The sequence below is a fragment of the Denticeps clupeoides genome, chromosome 4 (assembly GCF_900700375.1).
Source record: "Denticeps clupeoides chromosome 4, fDenClu1.1, whole genome shotgun sequence".
NCBI lineage: Eukaryota > Metazoa > Chordata > Actinopteri > Clupeiformes > Denticipitidae > Denticeps > Denticeps clupeoides.
The window spans coordinates 8360025-8383645 of NC_041710.1; the positions used below are offsets into that span (position 1 = coordinate 8360025).

A 23621-nucleotide genomic window follows, 5' to 3' on the forward strand; every position below is an offset into this window, starting at 1 on the left:
TGGCTTACCCAGACAGTGATATCGATAGGCCACAGAGACTTAACCCGAGTCACAGGTTGATGAAGGCTGGAAAATCAGCAGTACCTGGACCTAGAGGCCTGTGAGGCCAACCCTAACTTGTTTCAATATCCTATTGTAGCCTCTGTAGCAGGCTATGTAAAGCCCATTAAATATCCTTTTAATTTTTCATCAGTAAAAGGTGGAGATGATCACAGATGAGAAGAAACATGTGAAAACTGGACAACCTGTTGTAGTGACCAAATTGTGAACAGTACAGCAACTAAAAAAAAATGCAATTTGTTTTGCAGAGAGGTTCATCACCTCCGTTTTCCATATATTTGTCAAATGGCCTTACCTGAGCAAGAGGTGTGAAATGCAGCCATTTGTTTTGAGATCCCCTGCTCTGCCTTCGTCTGCCACAGACGGGAGACACCGGGGGCATGTTCTCCCTAACTGTTTTTCTCCTGGACTAGGCGACTTCTATGAAGGCTTTTCTCTCTCTTTCTCTATCTTTTCCTCCTGTCTTTTACTTTGGGTTTTTCTGTAAACATTGGTACCTTTTTTTTTTTTACATACAATATTTACATGTAACTGCAAAAATAATTTAAGGGTGTTAATAAATTAGAAGCTGTTCGTCCTTTTAACCTCTATTGTGCAATGCCACTTTCTGCCAGCTAACATCAGGTTTTTTTTACTATTCTCCTCAGTTTTACTGTACAAACATTTTTCTTTAGTCATGTGTTACATATGTAGACCTACAGGAAAAAAAAATATTTTGAACAAAATTTGTATATAAGAAACAAATTAGAGATCATGGGGGAGAATTAAATATTTTGTATGTGAGTTTTATTTTGCAACTATTGCTGCTAAACCGTACCTGTCAGCATACCGATCATGACATCAAGTAGCATAAGCCAGCATGTTGATCATTGCACCACTGTGCTCCACATTGTTTTATGCCATTAGAATATCTTGTGTGAACCTTATGAATACATTACATGCAGGACAGCTGGTGGGTTATCAATGTCTTACATGTAGTTATGGTGGCAGTGACGGGCTGACTCCTGCCCTGGTCTCTGAGGGCCACCAAGTTGACAGTGTACTCCTCTCCAGGCCGAAGGCTCGTCTGGTGGAATGATGTGATGGTGCTGGGCAGCTGGGCTGTCATCCCTCCATCATTATCCTGTGGGGACAATGGGAACAAACAACACAAGACTTTAAAGGATTGCTTTCATATAGACATCAAAAGGCAGGCAAAGCCTAAACATAAACATAAACAGCATATGAAAAAATGGCCGAGGCTACATTAATGAAAAGGGGATATTTACCAAGCTGCTTGAAAGGAATGAGCCAAAGCTATTTCAGTCATAAAAGTTTATCATAAAAGTCTATCATAAATTATTTGCCGAGCAGGTCTCTTTTCTTGTGGAGACTTGACTTAATATTTATTATTTCTTTTTTATTTAAGCAATTATGCAGTCTAAAGAACAGAAAGAAAAATGAAACAAGATATGGCAAGATTATATAAGATTACCTGAAAATTTCTAAATCCCACATAACCAATGACATTCATTTATTTTATTTATATGATACACTGTTGCTTATTTAAAACTGTTCAGTAAAACAGTACTTTAAAAAAACGGGCAGAGGACTTGTGGGTAATATAGTCTATGTGAGCTGTGAGGTAAATCTCAATTTTTGTATTTTAGACAATTATTGACCAGATGTGAAGCAAGCAGCCTGCAAAAGGTCCCCCATTTGGAGGGTCCATGAAATGTGTCCATGTGATGCCTAGGTGCCCCTGGCACCTAATCACAGGTGTAAATGGGTTCTTATCACCCTCAGTTGCCGCTCATTCATAAGCAAGCCTGAGCGCAGCAGAAGCTGTCGTGCTTTGTGGACAGTGGAGATCGAGATGCCATTATGTTCGTTTGAGTTTGCATTTTGGGTCTTTTCGGTCAATTAAAATATCAATCCTTTTTTAATCAATGTTGAGCCTGTGTACCATACACTTGGCATGTGGCATCACAGTCCAACAAATGCAACCTTTGTTGCCATGACCATCAATAACTCATCAATTAATCCTTCACAGTCTAATCTATCCAGGGCTGAATGATTTTAAGAATATCAATCATATGAATATAAGAATATCTAAGAATATAAATGCTGTAAATGTACATTTTGATTTAACTGAGTGATGTGTGCAATTTAGAGGACATTTTCCACAATCCCCCAAAACAAATGAACATGCATAGGAAATTTACACTGATAATATCTAGGAAGTGACACTGGTAAAATAGAACACTGGTTGTTATTCAATGATTTAACTGAACTGAACTGGATCACGTTTATGCATTATTACATTTTAAATGATATTTAGGGGCAGTGGCGGCCTAGAGGTTAAGGAAGCAGCCCCGGAATCAGAAGGTTTGCGGTTCTAATCGCATTTTTCAAATAACATACAGAATTTATCAGACGCCCTTATCCAGAGCGACTTACAATCGACTTAACAACTTAGGGTTAAATGTCTTGCTCAGGGATACAATAGTAGTAAGTGGGATTTGAACCTGGGTCTTCTGGTTCATAGGCGAGTGTTACCCACTAGGCTACTACCACCCTGTTACTCTCATGGCTGCCCTCTGCTCAGCAAGGGTGATGGGTTAAAAGCAGAGGACACATTCTGTTGCATGCACTGTGTGCTGTGCTGCAGTGTTTCACATTGACAATCACTTCACTTTCACTTCAAATTACTAACACATTTGAATTCAAACAGAGGGGTCACTGTACCCAAAACACTGTACCCAAAACAGTTTTTGAAAACCAAACCTGAAAGAGAGGACAAAGTTCAACAAAATAAATTGTTTGTATGATGTGCCCTTGCATAAATAGCTCATCTATTTTGTAGAAACACCTGCTATTAACCAGACCTTTAATTAATCAATTGGTGTTAGAAATAATCATATGAAAAGCTAAAACCCTACCAAATGATGTTTAATGCATTGAAATGAATTAGTTTCACTGAAAAAAGATTTAGCATTTAATCAAGACAAATTAAGTAGTGGTGCTGTGACATCCAAATATAATACCTTGTATGACTGTATCCATGTGTTTTGGCAAGGATTCATACAATTTATTGATGAAATCATCAGGAATAGCAAAGAAAGCAGTCTTGCATGCCTCCCAGAGTTCATCAATATTCTTTGGTTTCATCCTCCATGCTTCCTCTTTCATCCTACCCCACACATGCTCAATGATGCTCATGTCTGGTCACTGGGCTGGCCAATCCTGGAGCATCTTGATCTTCTTCGCCTTGAGGAACTTTGATGTGGAGATGGAAGTATGTGATGGAGCACCATCCTGCTGCAGAATTTGGCCTTTTTTATGCTTGGGATTATAAAAGGTATCTAACATTTTTTGGTATTTCAGACTATTGATGTTGCCTTTCGCCCTGCAGATCTCTCGCACCCCCCCATACTGGATGCATCCCCAGACCATGATTTTTCCACCACCAAACATCTCTGTTTTCTGGGTGAATCTCAGATCCATGTGGGCCCCAGTAGGTCTCCTGCAATATTTGCAGAGACTGTGGTGAAATTCAACAGAAGATTCATCTGAAAAATCCACCTTCTGCCACTTTTCCAACATCCATAGCAGGCTGTGGGCCTTGGCAAATGCCACACGGTTTTCAATTGTCTTTTGTTTAGTGCTGACTTCTGGGCACTGATTCCACCATGGAGGCCATTTCGAGACACAGGGACTTCAGGTGAGGAGGTCTGCTGCTGTGGAAAATGGGCTGGCCTTCGATTTTCAAGCCAACAAATGGTCCTCTCGAGCAGTTGTCTTCCGGGGTCTGCCTGACCTTGTCAAAAATGTCTTGTGTCTTTGCAAAAATTGACTCATTGGGCTTTACCAAGCTTTGAATATTAGAATATTTTTGACAGTTTCCTTTTGCACTGAAACATTATTAAAAAAAGCTGTTGGGAATAAATTTCTTGCAGAAAAAAATCTTGATTAGATATATATTTCAGTGGCACTTGAGGTCATTTTGTACACAAGGGACAAAACTTTTGTCAGTGACTGTACAGTTGGTGAGGCTGTAAAATCAGAATGCGGGTCGAGCTCACTTGACAGAAGCGCAGAGACTGCGGCATTCAAAAAAATGTGGTCCATGAAGACGAGACCTTCAAAGAACATTCTCCCAAAAGGACTTGCCAATTAACTGAGTTACACCCTACAGTATATCTGTTAATTAATTCGTTTAGGTCTCTGTGCTCCTGCTCGTGTTAATGCAGAGATGCATGTCACTTCAATTAATATATGCAGCAAAACTTAAATATATAAATACTGAGGACATGACCATGCTGTCCTCAATGGTAGTTTTGTTTCTCATCAACATTCAGTTATGAATGAGATCGAGTAGAGTAAGTGAGATAATGGCAAACTTTGCAGAGGATTTTCTGCTCTTTCATGTGTCCTCAGATTCTTTCATATTTTCTCAACACTTTGTCAGCCGATATTTCTTACATAAAGCAATCGTGTTCAAGTGGCCTATAGAGGTGGCACCATACTCCTCAGCACTGATATGGAGTTGACCTTCTCAAGTGTGGCTTTTCTCTTCGCACTTGGCTTGGCGAAGCCTCTCTCCCTGCTCGGCCCTCCTACCCCCATCCATTAATGATATTGTCAAAATTCAGGCAGCATCACAGGCTTTTTTGGATTAAATCTGCCGAGGTTAGGGCTTGTACTTCTAATATGATTTCCCCAGTGACGGGGCATTGCTGCCTCTCTCATACAGGGCCCTCTTGACTGGACCAGAACCCGGGGAAAATTGAAGTGCACCGTGACCCTCACACACCCACACCTCTTTGTATTCACTGTTCTCACAGAGGAGGCTTTTGAGTTTGTTTCCATGGCACTTCCTGCCTTTCAAAAAAAAAAAGATGAAAAAGCCTTAAGCCAGCCAAAGTCCACCCCATCCTAAGTGCAGATGATGTCAGAAGCTGAGGCAGCAAGCAAGTGGGAGAAAGAGAGACGAAAGAGAGCGCAGATAAGATTAAAGAGTCTGATGTTTATAGATAGTATTAAAGCAAAATCTCCTTTAACTTTGAACCTGTGGCCATTACTATTATGAGCTGCCAGAGCTGTGCACCTCTGATTTCTGTGAACCATCAGCAAGATTAAGACAACCTTCTACCTTTGGTGGCTGTGAGAGCTGAGCGGAATACGGAGAAACATGGTCCAGTAATCTCTTGTATTTCCACTTTTTGCATTACTTTTTTTTAGGAATTTTCCCACTTATTCCATTTATGTAATTTTTGTACTGTTGACCTTCCATTCTAGTTTGACTTTCTAAAGCATGTTTTTCCACACTGCTTTTCTCAGTCCAAGTTTCAGCAGTACATTTTTTACATGGTTTGTGTTGCTCATTATCTGCTACTTTACATTAAATGTGTGCATGGTGCATACGGTTCACTATTATAATTAGATGGGACAATGATGTTCCTGTGCATGATGGATTCATACAATTTGCCTTTGCATATGAGCAGGTCTGTTTTCTTGACTAAAAACCATCCTGCTTTCACAGGCAGACACACCACCATAATGGAGAGGGGATAAACCATTTTGAATGGTTTATTATTCAGAGGTCCATTCTGGATATAACATATTTTCTCCACTGTCAAAATAGCAAAAAAAAAAAAAAAATGCTATTTGTGTCTCTGTCTGTCTACTGGATACAAGCATACTACAAGCCAAATGCTGGAAATGAGACAACAGTTGTTCATTGCTGCCTCTGCTGCTCATTTCCTCTTCACTAACAGTGCCATATTCTCATGCCACTGTGAGCCCTTATCAATATTCTCAATGTACGGTACAAAGAAACAACAGTCTGCATCGCATGTGGCGGAAGCACTCCTTCAGAATTCATCTAATTGAAAAATAGGTAAAGATTTTCACACATAAAAGAAAGAAAAAGACAACAAATTGCAGACTAACTACCTGCAGCACACATTGTATAGTCCGTTAAAATGAACTTGCATATTTTTCACACCCCTGCTTCTACTGAACAACAGCTTGTTCAGACTCCCAGCATTCGGCATTCAGGTTTATTCATGTTTTCCAATGAGGCATTGTAGCCCGAGGCAGAATCAATCCCAGCATGCCTACAAACACAAAGCCTCACCTTGGGGATGAAGCTTATTTCCCAGCCATCAAACAGGTAGTCGAAGGGCTGCCACTGGACCTCCACTGAAGTCTCCGTGATGGATTTGAAGAGTAAACCGTCTGGATTGGAGAGATCTGGAATGTAAGGATTTATGGATCATGGTCCCCATTTTCAGTGCGCCCAATAAATCAATGTTGCTCACAGGGAAGACAACCACGGCTCCCCCCATCCCAGGGAGGGAAGGGCAAAGTTGTATGCAGTGGTGGCCAGACACAGCATGCAAACCCACAGTACATCCCCCTGGTCTGCATAACAATCATTTCCCCCCTTAATCGCTGAGAAGAGAGCCTTCATACTAAACCTCAGATTAGCGATGCAGCCGCTCATTGTCACTCCTGCTTGAGCAATTGAGTACATCTTCATCGGCTTCCATTATTTTTAAATTAGCTTTAATGTCAGAGGCAAATGATTTGTCTGGTGGGGGTGGTCCCACGGGCCTAAGACAAATAATGGTATGTTTGCTGTAAATAGGGGGGGTGGGTGGGGGGGTCTATTCTTGGCTGCATATGGATGACAAGCATCATCAGTAAACAAATGCCCTACAGCAATCTGCCAATATGGCAGTTTTGCTCAGCAGGTGGCAACCATCTAATCATGTCCCCATGGCAAAGACGGACAATTGTTCCAAAGGCGCAGTTCTTGTTTGTGCCTTACAGTGGACCATTTCATTTTGCCTTTTTACCATGATCAAACACGTATGCATTTGGAGATTTTTCTTGTTGTCTTTCACTTTCTTTTGTGGTGAAAGCTTCAAGTTCCATTGTGGTGAAAGCTTCTAGATCCATTTTTTGAAATAATATATCAAAATGCAATTTTGAAAGTGAGTCCTTGAGCCACATACTGCAGCACTTTAAACTATAGAAAGACAAGTACCAGGACAACTGGGAGACTGTTGACCCTCCTACGCAACCACTGAAATTAAACATAATCATGCCTCAGATTGAGAGTCCTTGAAATCAAGCTTTTAAGTCATTAAGTAATTTTCATGTGTCTTTTACTAAAGTGCTTCTCATTAAAAAATGACCATATGCCAGATTATAATGTTCAATGCAAGTGTTTGTCTACTGATCCTAATGAAATTGACTAATAATGGCTAGTTACACTAAAGTACATTAAGCTACAAAAGGACCAGGGCATGTAGAACAAATAGTAAACGTACAAAATGCTTTTAGTAGATTAAATAGGTAAAAATGTCCATTGTACATTTGGCTTTGGGCTTTTACAAAACACTGAACATGGCAAACAGAGAGTGTGCACCGATGACAACGCCTGAAATGGCCGCATGTACTCACACGTTGACACTTGAGTGGTGACAGGCACGCTGATGACGTTATTGAGCACGGCGTAGACGTTGATGGTGTACTCGATGCCTGGCTCCAGTTCTTTAATGGTGCTGTTGGTAATGTTCCCCGGGACCCTGATCTCCAGCTGCACACCGCCAGGGCTGCTTGGCATGTAGGTAATCAGATAATCGGTCAGCACCACCAGGCCATCCCATTCCAGGTCGACGGTGCGTTCCGTCACGCCTCGGACTCGCAGGTTCATGGGGGGTGTGACTGTGAGGTGTGGAGAGATGTTCTTGTTAATTAATAGAGCGCATCTTTCTCATGTGGAATTTTTTAAGAGCACAGTTTGATGGATTTTCCACAGGGGCAATTGAAGCTGAGCCAAGCCATCATCTGGAGGGGGCATCAGCACAGGATGCAAACAAGCATCACATAAACAGATCACATTATCACTGAGAGAGAGAGAGAAATAGGGTCTGGAGAGAGAAGTCTCTCATCTGAGAAGGTGCTCTCGGCAGGACTGTCCTCTCCAGGGAGTCGTTGAAGCCTCAAGGAGTTATTTCAGTTCCTTCCACACAAACACAGCAGATGGTAGCTCTGCTTGCTTCTTCTCAAGGTTTGACCCTTAAATCTGCCAGAGCCACTCTGAAACTCATCACTCAGTCCCCACTCTGCTCTCGTAAAAAGGAACCCCAACAAGAACTCGATTCAAGGAGCGAATTCCAGCCAATTAGTCTACCGCATACTTGCTGGTGTGGCGTGGAAGAGACTGGACACCCCAGGGCTGCCATGTGCGTTCTGAAAAACGTGGAGCGCATCTGACTCAACTGCCCAAAGACAAGACCACCCTTATGGCTCCTCATTAATCAGACATTAAACGGGGTGAGAGAGAACGAGTGAGGATTCAGGCACTGGGCCAACCGTGTTGGCCTGTAGGCCCAGGCTTCCAGGCCTCATCAGTCTTTCTGGGTCCTCATTAGGTCCTGCAGGATCCCCTGTTAGCTGCCTGAATGGTTTTAAGTCACATTAAGCTTTGTTAGCTCTCAGAGACTCAGTCACACCACTGCACTTCCATGGACTTGTTTTTTAGAGGCCATGGTGCAGGGTCATCTACCCTCATTACATGGTGGAGCTCTGACAAAAGCAGCTAGCGATGCTATTAAATGGTCAACTTAATCTTAGTGTAGACCCAGAATTCTCTAAAACCAAGTTCTACTGGAGCTAGACTAGTAAGCAAAGGAACATCCTGGCGTAAATGAGAAGTAAGTTCGGCTGTGGTTTTGCAGGTATTGCTCCTCTCCTGAAAGTTCCAGAAATCTCCATCTTAGCAGCTCCTTCCAAACTATATAAACTGTGCCAGAATTTTTTTTTTAGCACTCCGTAGAGACAGAAACGTAATGAGAGTAAGAGATCAAGAAAGAAACCCTGCAGGCATTCTGCAGTATCTTTGGTAAAGCATGAAGAAATGTTTTAAATTAATTTTTATGCATTTTCTTATTAACGTGATATAGGGTTCAATGTAAATTAACATGCCTTCTGTGAATTACTAAACTAGATTAATTCCTGCTTTAAAAAAATTAAAATATTTGAAGGACAATTAATAAAGAGCGAAAATGCTCATGACAGCTATACAGACTTATTTAATCTACTATGTTAAAAAACTATTTGATAATGTACTGCAGCAACACACCAAATGTGATTAACCTTTTCTTTCCCAGACGTCTCGCAACCTTACATGTGTTGGCTGGGACTGTAATGTGGGTTATATTTAGTTATACATGATTAGAGCCAGTAGAAATATCACAGTAGTAAAAGATGAGGGACTTATTTTATTATGGGATTATGTACTGAAACTTTCTCAAGAGGGCAAAACACAATCAAGCCATTAAGATTCAACTCAAACTTTCTCAGTGAGAGTGCTAATAGGGAAGAGTGCTTTCTTTCAACTTCAAACAGTCTTTTCTCCATGCAGCATGTGGGATTTTTTCCTTAGCAAGTAATATAGAGAGCAGCCAGAGAAAACGTGAGGCAGGTTCCCCAGAGGTTCGAACAAAATCGTTTGCATTTGCTAGATCGTATGCGTACTTCTTCTTTTTTTCAGTGCCGAGGGGTTCAGCTGAAGGGATGAATGGTTAAAAAGGGGAGCTGTCCTGAAGACTGACGTGAAAAAAGGAAAAGTGTAACAGAAAAAAAAAATCAATACTCTATTTAACTCAGCACTGAATGGATTTCACAGAGCAGAGATTAAGCTGTTAACTGTTAAAAGGTTCCTCATGCCTGTGTTGAAAAGGGTCGTCATTTTTGAGCTTCTCCTTGCAACGAAACAGCACCAAACCTCTTTACCAAACCTCTGTAATTCAGTCCTTGTCTTCAGTCCTCAGTAGTACATGCAAAATGAATTCACTGAGGGCAAAACTTCTATTTCTATTCATAAGTGCAAGGCATGTCACTAATTTCCTCTGCCCAAGTCATGCATCACCCAGGAGGTAAGAGGGAGGTGGTAAGTGTTTCTAAATGTCTAGTGCAAGGTAAATCTAAAATTACACTCGTGATCTAAAGCTTTTAAATTAAGACCAGAAGGCTAATTATCAGAAAATAGGACATACTTTTCCAGTACTGCATTATGATCTTTAAGCAGAACCCTAATTCTGCTTTCTAGTGTCAATCAATTTGTGTAATGTAGTAATAACGTTGTTATTTCTAACATTGTATGTGAAAAATTTACATTCAATATTCATTATTATTATTTTCACTATGAGTGACATTTAGAATTCAAGGGATGGAATGGTTTTAATCATACAATGAAATGAGCATGAGTAATAGAAAGAGTGAAGCCAGACGTGTTTTTTCACCTCTCAGTGCATAAAATCAAGTGCCATGCACCGTTCGGCCAGAGCCTGAACAGAGGAAGACAGTTCCTCTGTATACGACCAGCTTTCCCTTGTACACTCTTGCTATTTTTCCCCCTAATTGCAGTGAAATAAGCAGTTCTGTCTCAGATAGGTCTTGAGGAAAATGAGACTGAGAGCGTGGAGCTTGGTAATATGATTTGTTCTTTTTTTCCTCTTTTCTTTTGAGTGGGAGGGGGGCTGCTGACAGCTGTCGTCAGTGATCCTTTCCCAAGCAGTAGCAGCGAACCCAAGTAAACGCGATTCAAAAAATGCCCTGGCTTGGCTAACGTGACACTTCTTCACCAGAGGATGTGACTTTTGACAAATGAATGCTGTTACACCATAAGCCATCGGCAATTTTACAGTAGCTGATTCTGGAGAGTATTGGCGGGGGGGCTTATTTGACTTTTGGTTGTGAGAGGTTGAGGGTGAAATGTATTCGTTGTTATTTTGTTTTTTGGAGTGCAATGCTTTACCTTGATGGATTTCTCAGCATGAACGTTTTTGGAATAACGATGCGATGTTTTATTTTTATGATCACGCCAGCTGTATGTGTTCTTGATCACGCAGTTATATTACATGTTTTTTAATCGGCATGAAAATGATGCTTACAGCCGTGCTTCAAACAGAGTAAACACTGATAATGGCCCCTTCACCACCTTTATCTGTGAGGTGACGTGTGTAAAACCCTGAGGTCAGTCAATACCTCTAATTGTTGAATTAAATATCAACATCCACCATGTGCCTGCTTTCCATTTTACATTTTATATCTATTTTTATTTATTTTTGTTATTATTGCATAAACATTTTCAATTCTTCACAAACAGCCAGCTGAATAATGTGTTTTGGACATAATAATGCATTCTTAATGCATTGATTAATTGATTTGTTTGCTGGCATTAAAGTCCAAGTCTATTTGTAGACAGTGTACATGACAAATGTACTATGTACAGGATATAAAAAAAAAGTTAAGCAACTGAGTTTCATTCGTTACTATCTTTAAATTGTATCAGGAGAAAGCTGTCCTAGATTGTACATTCTAGAGACAAGTGAAAGCCTATTGAAAAACAGATGAAGTGTAAAGCTCACCTGAGGAGCAGTCATCCCCTGCGTAGCCTTCCTGACAAGAGCAAAAGCCGTCCTTACAGAAGCCCTTCTGGCTGCAATTGTTGGTGCAGAAGACCATGGAACAGTCCTCTCCGATGAAGCCCGGGCGGCATTGGCAGGTCCCATTGACGCAGAGGCCCTGGTCTGAGCAGTCGTTCAAGCACCGGCCCTGGGAGCAGTCCTCGCCAGTGTAGGCCTCCTCGCAAACACACTCTCCGTCTATGCAAAGGCCCCGGTCGGAGCAGTCCCCCGGGCAACGGGGCTCGGAGCAGTTTTCCCCAGCGAAATCGCGGTCGCACACGCACTCACCGTCCATGCACACCCCTTGACCGGAGCAGTTGTCTGGGCATCGGGGCTCGGAACAGTTTTTTCCCGTCCAGCCCTCGTCGCAAACACAGCCACAGATGTCCAGGTTGAATGAGCCATGGCCACTGCAGTGAGGGACAAAGTCCAGACGGCCTAAGGCACAAGCACAAACACACACATACACGCTCACTGTAGACATGTACAAAACATCACTCCCTTCCCAAGGATTTTTGTCCAGAATTTCTTTCAGCTGTACACCCTGCCTATCCAAACCTGGATAGCAGAAACCTTTTCTCCAGTATTTATATATTCCAGACGCCTGAGTTTGCTGCTGATTTCACTTCTTCAGCCACAAGGCTGAACTAATTGGCTAAATCAGCTGCCTCGGCACTCGGATGCAAGTAGCCCATGTTGTGCTTCTGTCCTGTTTTATTCCCCAACCTCTTTTGAACTCTCCTCAGTGCGACTTGAACTACTTAACACGACTCAAGGCCGCCGGAATTAATCAATAAATAAACTATTTTCAAAATCATTAAAAGGCATATGGTCCGCCTCGTCACAGCATTCATTTTTCACTAAGAGTAAGAGCCATTTGTGTGCGTCAGCCATTTTACAGCCTCCCACTGGGCTTCTTCTAACCCCAGACTGCAGGTGGGAACGTGCTCAGGCAGACAGTGGCTCTATGATGTAACACCAAACCAACACCTCTGCGGTGAATTCCTCACAGGAATTCTAATACTTCCACAGAAATGTTGCCAGGCTTACCTCAACTCCTTATCATCTCGATACGCATAATATAACATAAGCAATCACTGCAGAAATAGACTGGATGACCCTCGATTAGCAATTAGCACCTCAAACAATCAGTCAGTCGCTTTGTGTGACAGCACACCATGCAAATTTAAATCTTCAAATGTCCAATCAAAAACGGCAAAATGGTGAAAGGGGGTCTGCCTCTGGTCCTGAGATTTTTGAAAAACGCTTCTGCCACAATGGGGACATGCGTCCATCTGAAAATCTGTACTTTGAATAGACACTTCTTTGAAAAGCAAACTAAGAAATCAGAGTTTTCAGTGAACTTCTTGGAGAGCTGAAACTAGGCCTGGAAATGAAAACATGTCAAGACCCCGTTGGAGGAGATGCTTTATATTACTTAATTTGAGTAATTAATAATGAATTATATTACTTAATTTGAGTAATTGAGTAATTAATTTAAAATTCCACACGCTAAACAGTAATTTGATTTCATGAATGACTATATAGCTATTTCAGCACAGCACCGTAAAAATAAGTTTTCAATCACATAAGTCGTATCTCAAATATTCTTTCTTTGAAACTGCAGTGTCAGCGCAGCGCCCAGAGTTGCACATACGGCTCAGCTGGTTAAAAGAGATGACGGAAACACACACATAACTTCCTCTCTCCGTGAAGAAGGCGCTGCACACATTCCCCTGCAGAGCTGCAGAGCCTGGAGTTGCTGACAGAGCACAACATGCTGAGAGTCTCCGACTGACACGTGATCTTGCACACATTTCACCGTGATTTTGGCACGGTCTCCATTGTTGCGTTGCCATTCGAACCTGTTACTGATGCTAGCAGAGTACACGGCCTCATTTGCATAGCACTTTGTACAAAAAAAAAACAGATGCTGAATGCACGAATGGAAGCGAGGCGCGACTCACCCATGGCGGAGCTCTCTCCACAGCAGCTGGAGCTGCACTGGGCACGGAGCAGGGACACCTCCCGCTCAAGCATCTCGATGCGAGTGGCCAGCTGCTGGATGGTGGCTGAAGCTGGGCAGCCGCAGGCCTGCTTAGGGATGTTGATGCGGTGGGTGAAGGTCACCTGGGTGTCGGAGTCCAGCGTCTGCTCTGTGTACTCGGTGGGTGTGGTACCACTCTTCGGCTCCTGGCCGGGCACGGACTCCAGGTCCACTGAGCACAGGGACTCGAGGGGGACGTTGATGTTGTAGACGTGGTTGAAGACCATCGGCTGCTCTGTGGACGTCTGGTTGCCCGGGGGAGCGCCGTTGTCTGGAGCCTGTCGTCTGACTCTGGTTGTCCGTACGAGTTTGCCATCATTTGGAGGAGCAGCGTGGGCGCCGAGAAGCACAAGCGCCAGTCCCACAAGGCAGCCGCTCAGCATCGTGGTGTCTTCACACAGCATTAGAGGGGACACACCTGGGGGGTTCTCTCAGCACCACTGACAGGAATCCTGAGAGACAGAGAATAATAGAAAAAAATGGAGACAAACTGATCTGTATTAGCACTGGTGTCTGGAAAAATCGCGCTCAATAAACCCTTTACGCTATTTCTCCTCACAATGTCAAATATTTGATCCTGCCTTAAGAGAGTAATGTTGTGTTGATACATGGATTCGGCAGAGCTTCAGTTTTACCGATTTAATTCCGCCCTAATCCTTTCTATCTTTGACATGGCTGTGGACATGAGAAAACTGTGAAATGAGTCAAACTAAGGGACTGATTCCAGGGCACAGAGCCTGGGGGCAGGGGTTGAGTTCTCCGCTTCGACATGTTCTATCTTTAGCGCATGGGCAGAGGACATGGCAGCTCATAACTCTTCACTCAGGGCTCAATCAGTGCATTTAAAATGTAAACGGGATATTTCGCTTCTACAACTAAGCAAAACCAAAGCAAATCAACCAATGTGACTGCAGCAGTTATTATTATCAAGCATAGGACAGTATGTGGCAGTTAAAATACTGAACTCTTGCTCAATATAATATTATCTCAATATGTAGAATGGATTTGTGTGGATTGAGGCAATTTTTATTGCAAAGCTGGCCTCTTGTAACAAGAAAAGCAATCTGTAAGGGGGACTGGCAGGATTTAGAACCCATTAGCTAGTTCACACAAGGAACTTGATGCAGAAGAAAATTTATGAATTTGTCATTTTTATTTTTCCTCCATTGGGTTCAATTATGTGAAATGTGTCTCTACTTTTAAAAAATGTACATTTATCTGAATAAAAAATACCTCTAGAAATGATTCCTCAGGTGAGTTTGTTTGTTAAACTTAATGATACAAATACAGATAATGATACACCATTACCTCTCTTAATGATGTATAATGATGGAAGTTTAGATTGATCTTTCTGTGAATTTTTCTTTTCCTCTACTGAAGAGAAATGTTTCTTCTTCGCTGCAGCTCACGGCGTGTACAGTCGTTCTGGACTCTCTTAATTTCTCACACGCATTTGTCTGACGGCTCTGCACTCGGCTCTGCAGACCCTCTGCCTGTACGAGTCGGTGAGAAGTTTCCCATTAACTGAAATTGCTCCCCTGTGCTGTTAAGTCCATTATGCTTTGTAGCTCTGACGAGGAGGAAAGTTTGGGGTTTTGAGAGCAAGTGCAGAATAAAGAAGGAAAAAAATCAGCACTACATGTTCTAGCTTATTTTCTACAGTGACATAGAATGCACTGCTTTGTATTGTATTACGTGATTGATGATTGTGTGTGTCTGCTTAAATCTGTTCGTGCCACAGTGTGCCTTACTGTTTCTATTGTGTCTTTTTTTGGTTTTCTTTTGTAGACTTGACATCAAGTTAGAAATGGATGATACTTAGTCATTGCTGTTATTGGCTTTCAGCATACTACAACCGTTTAAAAGTGGAACTAGTTTTTACACCCATGCAAGAAATAATTTTGATGCAAAAACTAGTAACCTTGTGGGTTAAAGGACTGAACCAAGTCTGTAAAGTCTGTAAAGTCTGGTGGTTTCCCTTTGTTTTGTGACTGCTGAAAATGCCCCATATTCAAACGTGTTTGACACCAGTACTAGAAATCGGTAGAATACTCAACATTCATAGCATGTTCAGCATGTCAAATGTATTAATATGTATTGATTATGTATTAATTTGAACAGATTAAAGTATTTGCTTCTGTTGATAGGCCATCAGTCCAGGTCATGCAGACAGCATGATGCAACTATGTAAGTGGGTAAAAGTGTTGGGAAAGTTTCCTGCAGACTCCATATCATGGCGAAGCGACACCCACAGAGAAAGTGGTTGGCATGGATGATAGACAGCAGAACTCTCATTTAGGCATAAGCCAGACATCTGGGACCCTCATGCTTTCCCAATCCCCTCATATAGTGTTTAAGAGTAGGATTGTAGTGACCATTTTTCTTCTCACTCTGGTAATGATGGCCCTCATGCCAGGACTGTAATTAGACCTGACAGCAGGGAGATGCACAACACTGCGTTTTGGCCTGTCATTCATGCTGTCTATAGGCACATACATTTGTGTGTGTGTGTGTGTGTGTGTGTGTGTGTGAGAGTAAAGACTTCTCTCTGCAATCAGAATGCTCTGCAGGAGAAGAGCTCATCAGGAAATTATTTTCTCAGTGTGACGTGAACAAAGACGCAATGAAATCTAGGCACCAGGTGAGGCGGACGAAAAGTGTTGATTTTCTTTCAACTTTGAATGAAGCTTTATCCCCTGCCACAGCTAGTTTTTTTATTATTATAATTTTTTTTTATTTTATGCGTTTTGTCTTGTTTCGAAAGCTTGACAGGATACCTGTGCCTGTTTCTAGTTTCTAATGTAGGACTGGATCTGGGTTCCTTCTCAGGATGTGCTTGTGAAGGGTCCTGTGAATTGCTTTCCCAGGTAATTTCCTTGCATTCTTGTTTGTTTCAACTCAACCCTGAGTGTCTCTAGGGGGACTGTCCCTGGAAGATGCTCTGAATACGGGTGTCTAAATGCTGTCCCAATCACTCATGAAACATTGTTAAAGCAACGTTTAAAATTTAAAACATACCATCTAAATTTGTCTGTCTAACTTTGCCAGAAATTTAAAATACGTATTAAAACAGAGCTTTGTACATCACTCTGGAGTAAAGTTAATGTACATTCTAGTACAGGCTCAAGGCCAATCGTGTCTCGACAATGCATGTCATGCTTCTATGAACATAATATTAAAAAAAGACCAGAGACGCATTTAATACATTCCCCTTATTGCATGAACGACTTTAGCCTTCATTTTCTACCTGTCCTATCACTTGCTTCTATTAGATTGAATTGTCTGGAAGTGCAAGATCTGTGACCGGACTCCATGAAGAGAAATAATGCCTATTGCACATCTTCAGTTTCCATTAATCGTCTACCGATGCAACAGAAGTTAAAAGCCTGCAGGTCACAACCTGCCTTAGCAGTGTACAGTCCCTTCAGGCAATAGGATTATTGTAATTTTTTTATTTTTTTGGCAAAATTGCTGAATTTGCCGAACTGTGTTTGTCTTTATTGGCGCAACCCTGCGTATCTGGATTTCTGGACACGGCCTGAGGAGGAAGCAGAGGACGTGCACCACAACTGAGCTGATGAGCGATAAGGAATGGCTTATGGCCAGGTACAGCACTGTGGGGTCAGGATGAGCATTAACCTTTTCCTAAGATAACAGATGGTCTTATTTGTCCGCTGCACATTGCATCGGGAAATTGTGCATTTGTAACGGTACGATAGCAACGCAGAAACACAACTCCTGCAATCCCCCTTTCCTGCCTACATGATTTAATGTGTCATGGAGATGCTGCAGTGAAAAACAGATGCTGCACACAGATGAAATAGGATAAGATAGCATTTAACCAACACTGATGCTTGTCTTGTTTTCTCCCAGACTTAAACACCATCTTAGCAGCTTCCAAAAGAGACACCAGAGCCAATAAACTGGAGTCTTTCTCTTCCTTGTCAACATAAACATATTTGTTGCCACACTTAACGTAAAACATGAGTTATTCCAAATCAAATCTAGGGCATTATTTGCATTTTGGTCCATATCCTTACTTTATTTATTCATCCATAGTCGTAGATTATGAGAGGTGGCAACATGACCTTATTGTGAAATGCTTGAAGGTGACCCAAAAAGAAGCGTTTGGTGTCACTGAGGCTACAGACATCCGGACATGACTGAACCATCTGCCTCCTAATTTTCTTCATTCATTGGGTGAAAAACTACTAGAATTTCTGGCCTAACCGCTGCTCTCGTCTCTGATGGCTTGCAGCGGCCTTGTTCATGCAAAGAACCGAACACTTATTCAGATCGAGACAATTGTTAGGAAAGTCATCAGTAAAAGGGATGCTACAAACCGCACAGGTTTGTACCCATGCTGATTTTGTGTTTTAAAAGCTGCAACCAAAGCTGCAGCTCAACATGTCAGATGCATATGGAACAAAAAATACAATACTTCATTTACATTTCAATCCATCTACATTTCAAAGGAAACACACTCGCAGGCACAAAAGGACTGCTGTCTGCTGGACTCTCTCAGCCTGTCGTCGGACGGGCCAATCAGAACCTGCCACCAGCCAAGACATGGGTGGAGTCCTAGTGATAAAAATGTGGTGCGCTTGGGTGAGAACTCCTTCTCTCCCACATTGTTCTATCTGAATGCTATGGTGTATTGTTGTGTGGTTGTGTACATATTTGTTATGACTAACCTCACACTTCCTACCATGTACTGTTATTCTCCTCCTAGTGTGGGATCAGTGGATCAGGGCATGTTTCTGCAGGTAGGGTGAACATCTGTTCGACACTCTCGGGTAGTAGGTCATTTGCCACCGCCTGTATTTTCATTAGGGACAGTTACCTAAGGAGCAGGGTCAGGCTGTATTTTTGTTTGTTTTTTTGCCCCCCCCTTAGGCCTCTGGTTCCGCTGAGCTTGTAGTAGATTTCCTTTTCCTTTTCCTTGGTAATGCAACATTATCACTGACTTTGTGCCACTCTGCTCATATCCCACTAGATCGTTACAACTTGCTACAACCAGGAAAGTAACATATGTTCATATGGACATCATACCCCCCCCCAAAAAAAAAGGGGAAGAGGTGGCCTAGCGGTTAAGGAAGCGACCCCAATCCAGTTTGAATCCCGATCTGCCAAAGTGCCACTGAGCAAAGCACCACACCCACACACTGCTCCTAGCGCGCCATTCATGGCTGCCCACTGCTCACCAAGGTTGATGGATTAAAATCCGAGGACACATTTCGTTGTGTCACAGTGTGCTGTGCTTGCTTTGTATGATAATCACTTCACTTTCACTTTTCTGATTTGCTTTGCTTATTATGGACTCACCTGCACCGAACAGTCTTTCACCCAAATTTGATGTCACATACAAATTTGATGACACATACCCACCACAGGGGGCAATGGTTGCCTAGTGGGCAAGGTACCGTCCCCACACACTGCTTCCCAGGCACCTGCCATGGCAGTTCACTTTTCACCAAGTGTGATGGGTTAAAAGCAGAGGACACATTTTGTTGTGTCACCGTGTGCTGTGCTGCAGTGTTTCACAACGACAATCACTTCACTTTCACATTTCACATATGAAATAAGAACTATTCATATTCACATCGGGAAATGCTGCATTTACTGCTGCCATTTGTTCAGCCTGTGAATTTGTTGTTGCTTATTATTACTACTAATGACCATAGTGAACATGAGCCATGGTGAAAAACAAACGTTTTTGTGTCTCTTACTGGACACCTTATTTTTTTCTTCATGCATACAGATGATAGATGAATGAATAATAAAAAAAATGTCCAGTTTCATGTTCCTGTCTGATGCCCAGACTTCTCTCAGGTTAAGCTAATAAAAGAAAGAGAAACGGAAACGGCTGCTTGCGTAACCTCGCTTCGCAGAGTTCACCTTAAATCTGAGGAGCACTTGTTTTTTTTTATTTGATTTGTTTTACTTTCCATCTGACGGAACTCGGTCACGCTCACAAGAAGCATAGACGTAGAAAAGAGAAGCTCTTAAAAGACAGTTACACAAGCTATTACACAGCGTTCTGCATTATATATGAGAGCAGCATTGATGTCGGCCCCCTCCCCGGTGCTGGGCTTGATCACAGCGTCTCGGAGCTCCCCTGGGGGGGCGGCGCTTCAGCGCTGTAATGCCGACAAGTCGCTCTGCATATCTTTACGGGCTCTGCTGGTCAGGGCGAGGGGGAGGGAGGGGGGCAGGAAAACGCTCCAGGCCTTCTGTTCCCTCCCCCTGTCTTGTAAAACACACTCGTGTCTTTGTAAATCAACATTTGTGCATGTCTCACCCAGCCAACACGATCTACATTTTATGCTGCAGGGTTTTCTGAGCTCGGGTCAGAATGTCTGGTGTCACTGTGTGATCTCTGGCCCCGATCAAGAATATGATCGAAACCTCGTTCTCCTCGACTGCCGCACTCTTCTGTATCTGCCAGTTTGATTGGTTGGAGGGACACCAATGAATGAAGACGTCTAGACTGCGCTCCCGAATCTCTGGCCTTTGCCCTCCCTCGCCTGCTGAGTGTCAGACACCCCTAAACAGCGAGTAGAGGGGCGATAGAGAGGCTCAATAACCTCTATTTGCACAGGTTAATGCGCAAAACACCTCGACACGAGCACTCCGGCGCGGGATACGACCCCTCGCCGGCTCGCCCCTTTCCTCCCCCCCTAGCAAGGCAACCACAGGTCTGCAGCGTTACCATTCTGTTCTCATTACTCCTCTGACACCTGCCAAATTGCCTTGTCTTTCAGGATCATTGGACGCTACCCATTTCCAGCGTTTTCCACGCTCCCTGTTTCGGCAGGTCCTTAGACGCTGCAGAGGTAAGAATGCAGACAGCCATGATCCAGAGGAGCTGCAAATCTGTGGCTTCCGCTCCGCGGTGCCCCGGTGCAGCGTGGCAGCAGCTTTATCGTTATTTAATTACACTCCCTCTAATAGGTGTGGGCATACAATTGAAAATTAAATGGATCACAGTTCAACTAACATTATGCTAGACTAACCAGTATAATATGAACTATCATCCGCGCCATGGAGTGGCATTAGAAAATTTGTAATTACAAAACACTCAATTAGGCCTGCTAAATTAGCTGCCAGAATGGGATAAAGCATAAGCAATGTGTATGCATCAACAGGCTATGTGAAAAAAAACTCATTTAACCTTCAGAAAATAATGCAGTGGAACTTTTGTTTTAAAAAGACTTGCTGTGAACCTGAACAGGGTGGTAGTAGCCTAGTGGGTTCAAATCCCACTTACTACCATTGTGTCCCTGAGCAAGACACTTAACCCTAAGTTGCTCCAGGGGGAGACTGTCCCTGTAACTACTGATTGTAAGTCGCTCTGGATAAGGGCGTCTGATAAATGCTCTAAAAGTAAATATAAATTTAAACTGTTTCCTAATACTCCTAAAAAGATTCCTTCATCAATGCATTGTACATTTTCTGATCCAATGCTGAAGGAGAGGTGCCCAATGTGATACATGTTCCTTCCTTCCTCCCTCTGCTTCCTCCGTCCTCTCTTTCTTCCTTACAAGTCGAACACATTTCTTGCTCGCTGTACAACTAACAGTGAGCATTTGTCTCAGGAAGAGCTGCTTACATAACGCTCTCAGGGCTCCGTTCCATTCTTCTGTTGTGAAGCCTCACAGTGATACGGAAAAAAAAAAAAAAAAAACGTTTCAGTGATGATGAAAGAGCGACCTGCCGCATGTGCTGCGTGACATCGATCCAGACAGAGGAAAGAAGTTCCGAGCTAAACAAATTTTTAAAGTTTGGCCAGGCAGAGAGTTAAAGTGTGACGGAACGCGGAGGGCTTCCAGAAGCTCAGCTACAGGATCTTATGGGGTTTTAATTATGTGTTCCTACTGTAACTTATCTCTGTCTGAACGGCTGACAGAAAATCCCACTTAAGCGTTAGATCAAATAATCTGTCAGCGCCGACGCCTGACAGTAATACCTTACTCTCTAGTGGGCGCGCTAGCCCTCTAACCAACCCCGCCCGCTGCAGCATCCCTCCCTCGTTTTATCCTGCCTCCCAGAAACATCCCTTTCCTTCCGACCCTTTACGTTAAAACATCACCTTGACAATTTAGTTTGGCTGACATGTAACAGGAAGAGCGGTGTCTGTGATGTAATGAAAACAACATTTGAGTGATTTGATTGTAATATATAAAGTACAAGCATAATAAGCTAATTAAAGATGCTGGTCTGGCATAATTAATTTTTTTAGTACTGTCACTATACATCCACAGCCATGAAAATACATTATATGACGCTCGCTACAGCATGCATTTTATGTTTTATATTGGCAATAAAAATAAAATGCTTTTTAATTACGAATACCAACTAGCTTGTTTTGCTGCGTTCTATTTGCATTTTTTACGACAGTGTTGTTAAAATGAGTTACACTAAAAAACTGTAGCAAAAGCTGAAATATCATTTATCGTGTTGCTTTACATATGTGAAGTTACTCACCTAGGACTGTATTTTCCTCATGCGCTAGTAATATGTATTTTGTTTTCAAAGCACCATGTAGTGTGAGGGGCTTGTTTGATAATGTCATGTCAAGTATATCCTCAGAAATTAAATTGAAATATAGATTTCACAAAAAAGGACCATGGTCACATCTTGAAATGTATAAACTTACTACCCATTTTATTTCTGTTCCACAAAAACACAATTTTACGAACAAAACATAAATCGAGTGCTATTCATTATGGCTGAGAACAAGCCAGACAAGCTCAAAATGTGCAAAAACAGAACTGCCTGAACTATTATGTGAAAATTAAAACAAATATATATACAAATATGTAAATGAGAATTTTCAGTATCTATCACCAACAAGCAATATTTACCTAAATAATTAATGACCACTGGCTTCTGTCCTGATAATAAAAATGTTCATAGCACCATTGGACACCATAAAAGTGATTTCTGTTATAATCCTTTCTGCTACCAAACCAAACATGCAGATACTTTAGTAGTGCTTGTATTAAAGGAATTGTGACAGGCAAACTGAACACATAAAGTGTGCTATGTCTTGTACAACATTCAATATTTGCTTGAAAGATGCTTATAATAGACATGTTTTTGTGACAAGTAGAAACCAGTAAGCAATGTTGTAAAAATGTGAAATGTGCCTGGAGAGAAACGTCCTTCTGGATGTGTGTTCTTCTCCAATCCAGATCACCCTCACATGTCTCTCTTTCATATGCTGTGTGAGTCCATGAGGCTGCTTGAGCTTTGACACCCCTGTCAGTACTTTCCCAGTCAAGGCAGATGAGCTACAGAGACAAGCCCAGAGAGGTGGGACGACAGGTTTGACCCGATATCGAGGCCGATATTGAGTAAAGAGGTGCGGTAGATCCGGAGTCGACAGGTGTCCCGGTCTTCATCGCACCCAAACATCCATTATTGAGCCGGCTGGATCAGTTATCGCCTCAGTGTCTATCCAGGTCGCTGAGTTTCGATCTTTCCAAGGCCCTGAGCTAAAGTACTATATAAATCATCCGACCACTCTGCTGGCCAATCCTGCTGAAAAGGGATGCATTGTGACTCAACCCCTGACATGTCATTAAAGCTGCGGGAACCGACAGACAGGAAAACAAGGAACACGTCCATGTCCACATATCCCACATTCACCGCAAAAATAATACGAAATTCACGCTACGGACAAGCGGGCATGAACCCTGATCTGTCTGAATGAAACCGCCAGTAATCAGGCAATCAGGCGATCTTTCTCCCAAAGCAACGCAGAGACGCTAATCCCCATCGATTGGAAATGTCGAGATCAAAAGCTTCTTGCATTCACCTCACCTCCGTTCTCTAGGCCATAATTAAGAGTCCCCTCTCAGCATTTCATTAAGTCATTAAATATGTGACAAAAAACACACCCATAAAAAGCGATGCGCGCGCACACACACACACACACACACACAATCTGTAAAAGCTATTTGAGTTGAGTGTTAAGCCCCGTGTCGCGCACAGTGATGTGATCTCCTACGGGGCAAAGCGTAGCGTGACGGGTAAAGATT

The 23621-nt window shown here is 42.4% G+C and overlaps 1 protein-coding gene across 4 annotated transcripts in view; it reads right to left on the minus strand.

Moving 5' to 3' along the window:
• The window catches only part of tnr (tenascin R (restrictin, janusin)), a 117881-nt gene that overhangs the window by 34256 nt on the left and 60004 nt on the right, over window positions 1-23621 (minus strand). For all 4 annotated transcript variants that reach the window (XM_028977009.1, XM_028977010.1, XM_028977007.1 and 1 more), the window contains 5 exons: window positions 13496-14027; window positions 11490-11966; window positions 7516-7779; window positions 6182-6297; window positions 1033-1183 (listed from right to left, as the gene is read on the minus strand). In XM_028977009.1, coding sequence (XP_028832842.1) covers window positions 1033-1183; window positions 6182-6297; window positions 7516-7779; window positions 11490-11966; window positions 13496-13979 — 1492 coding nt within the window. In that variant the 5' untranslated portion in view covers window positions 13980-14027. The remainder of the gene's footprint in view (window positions 1-1032; window positions 1184-6181; window positions 6298-7515; window positions 7780-11489; window positions 11967-13495; window positions 14028-23621) is intronic.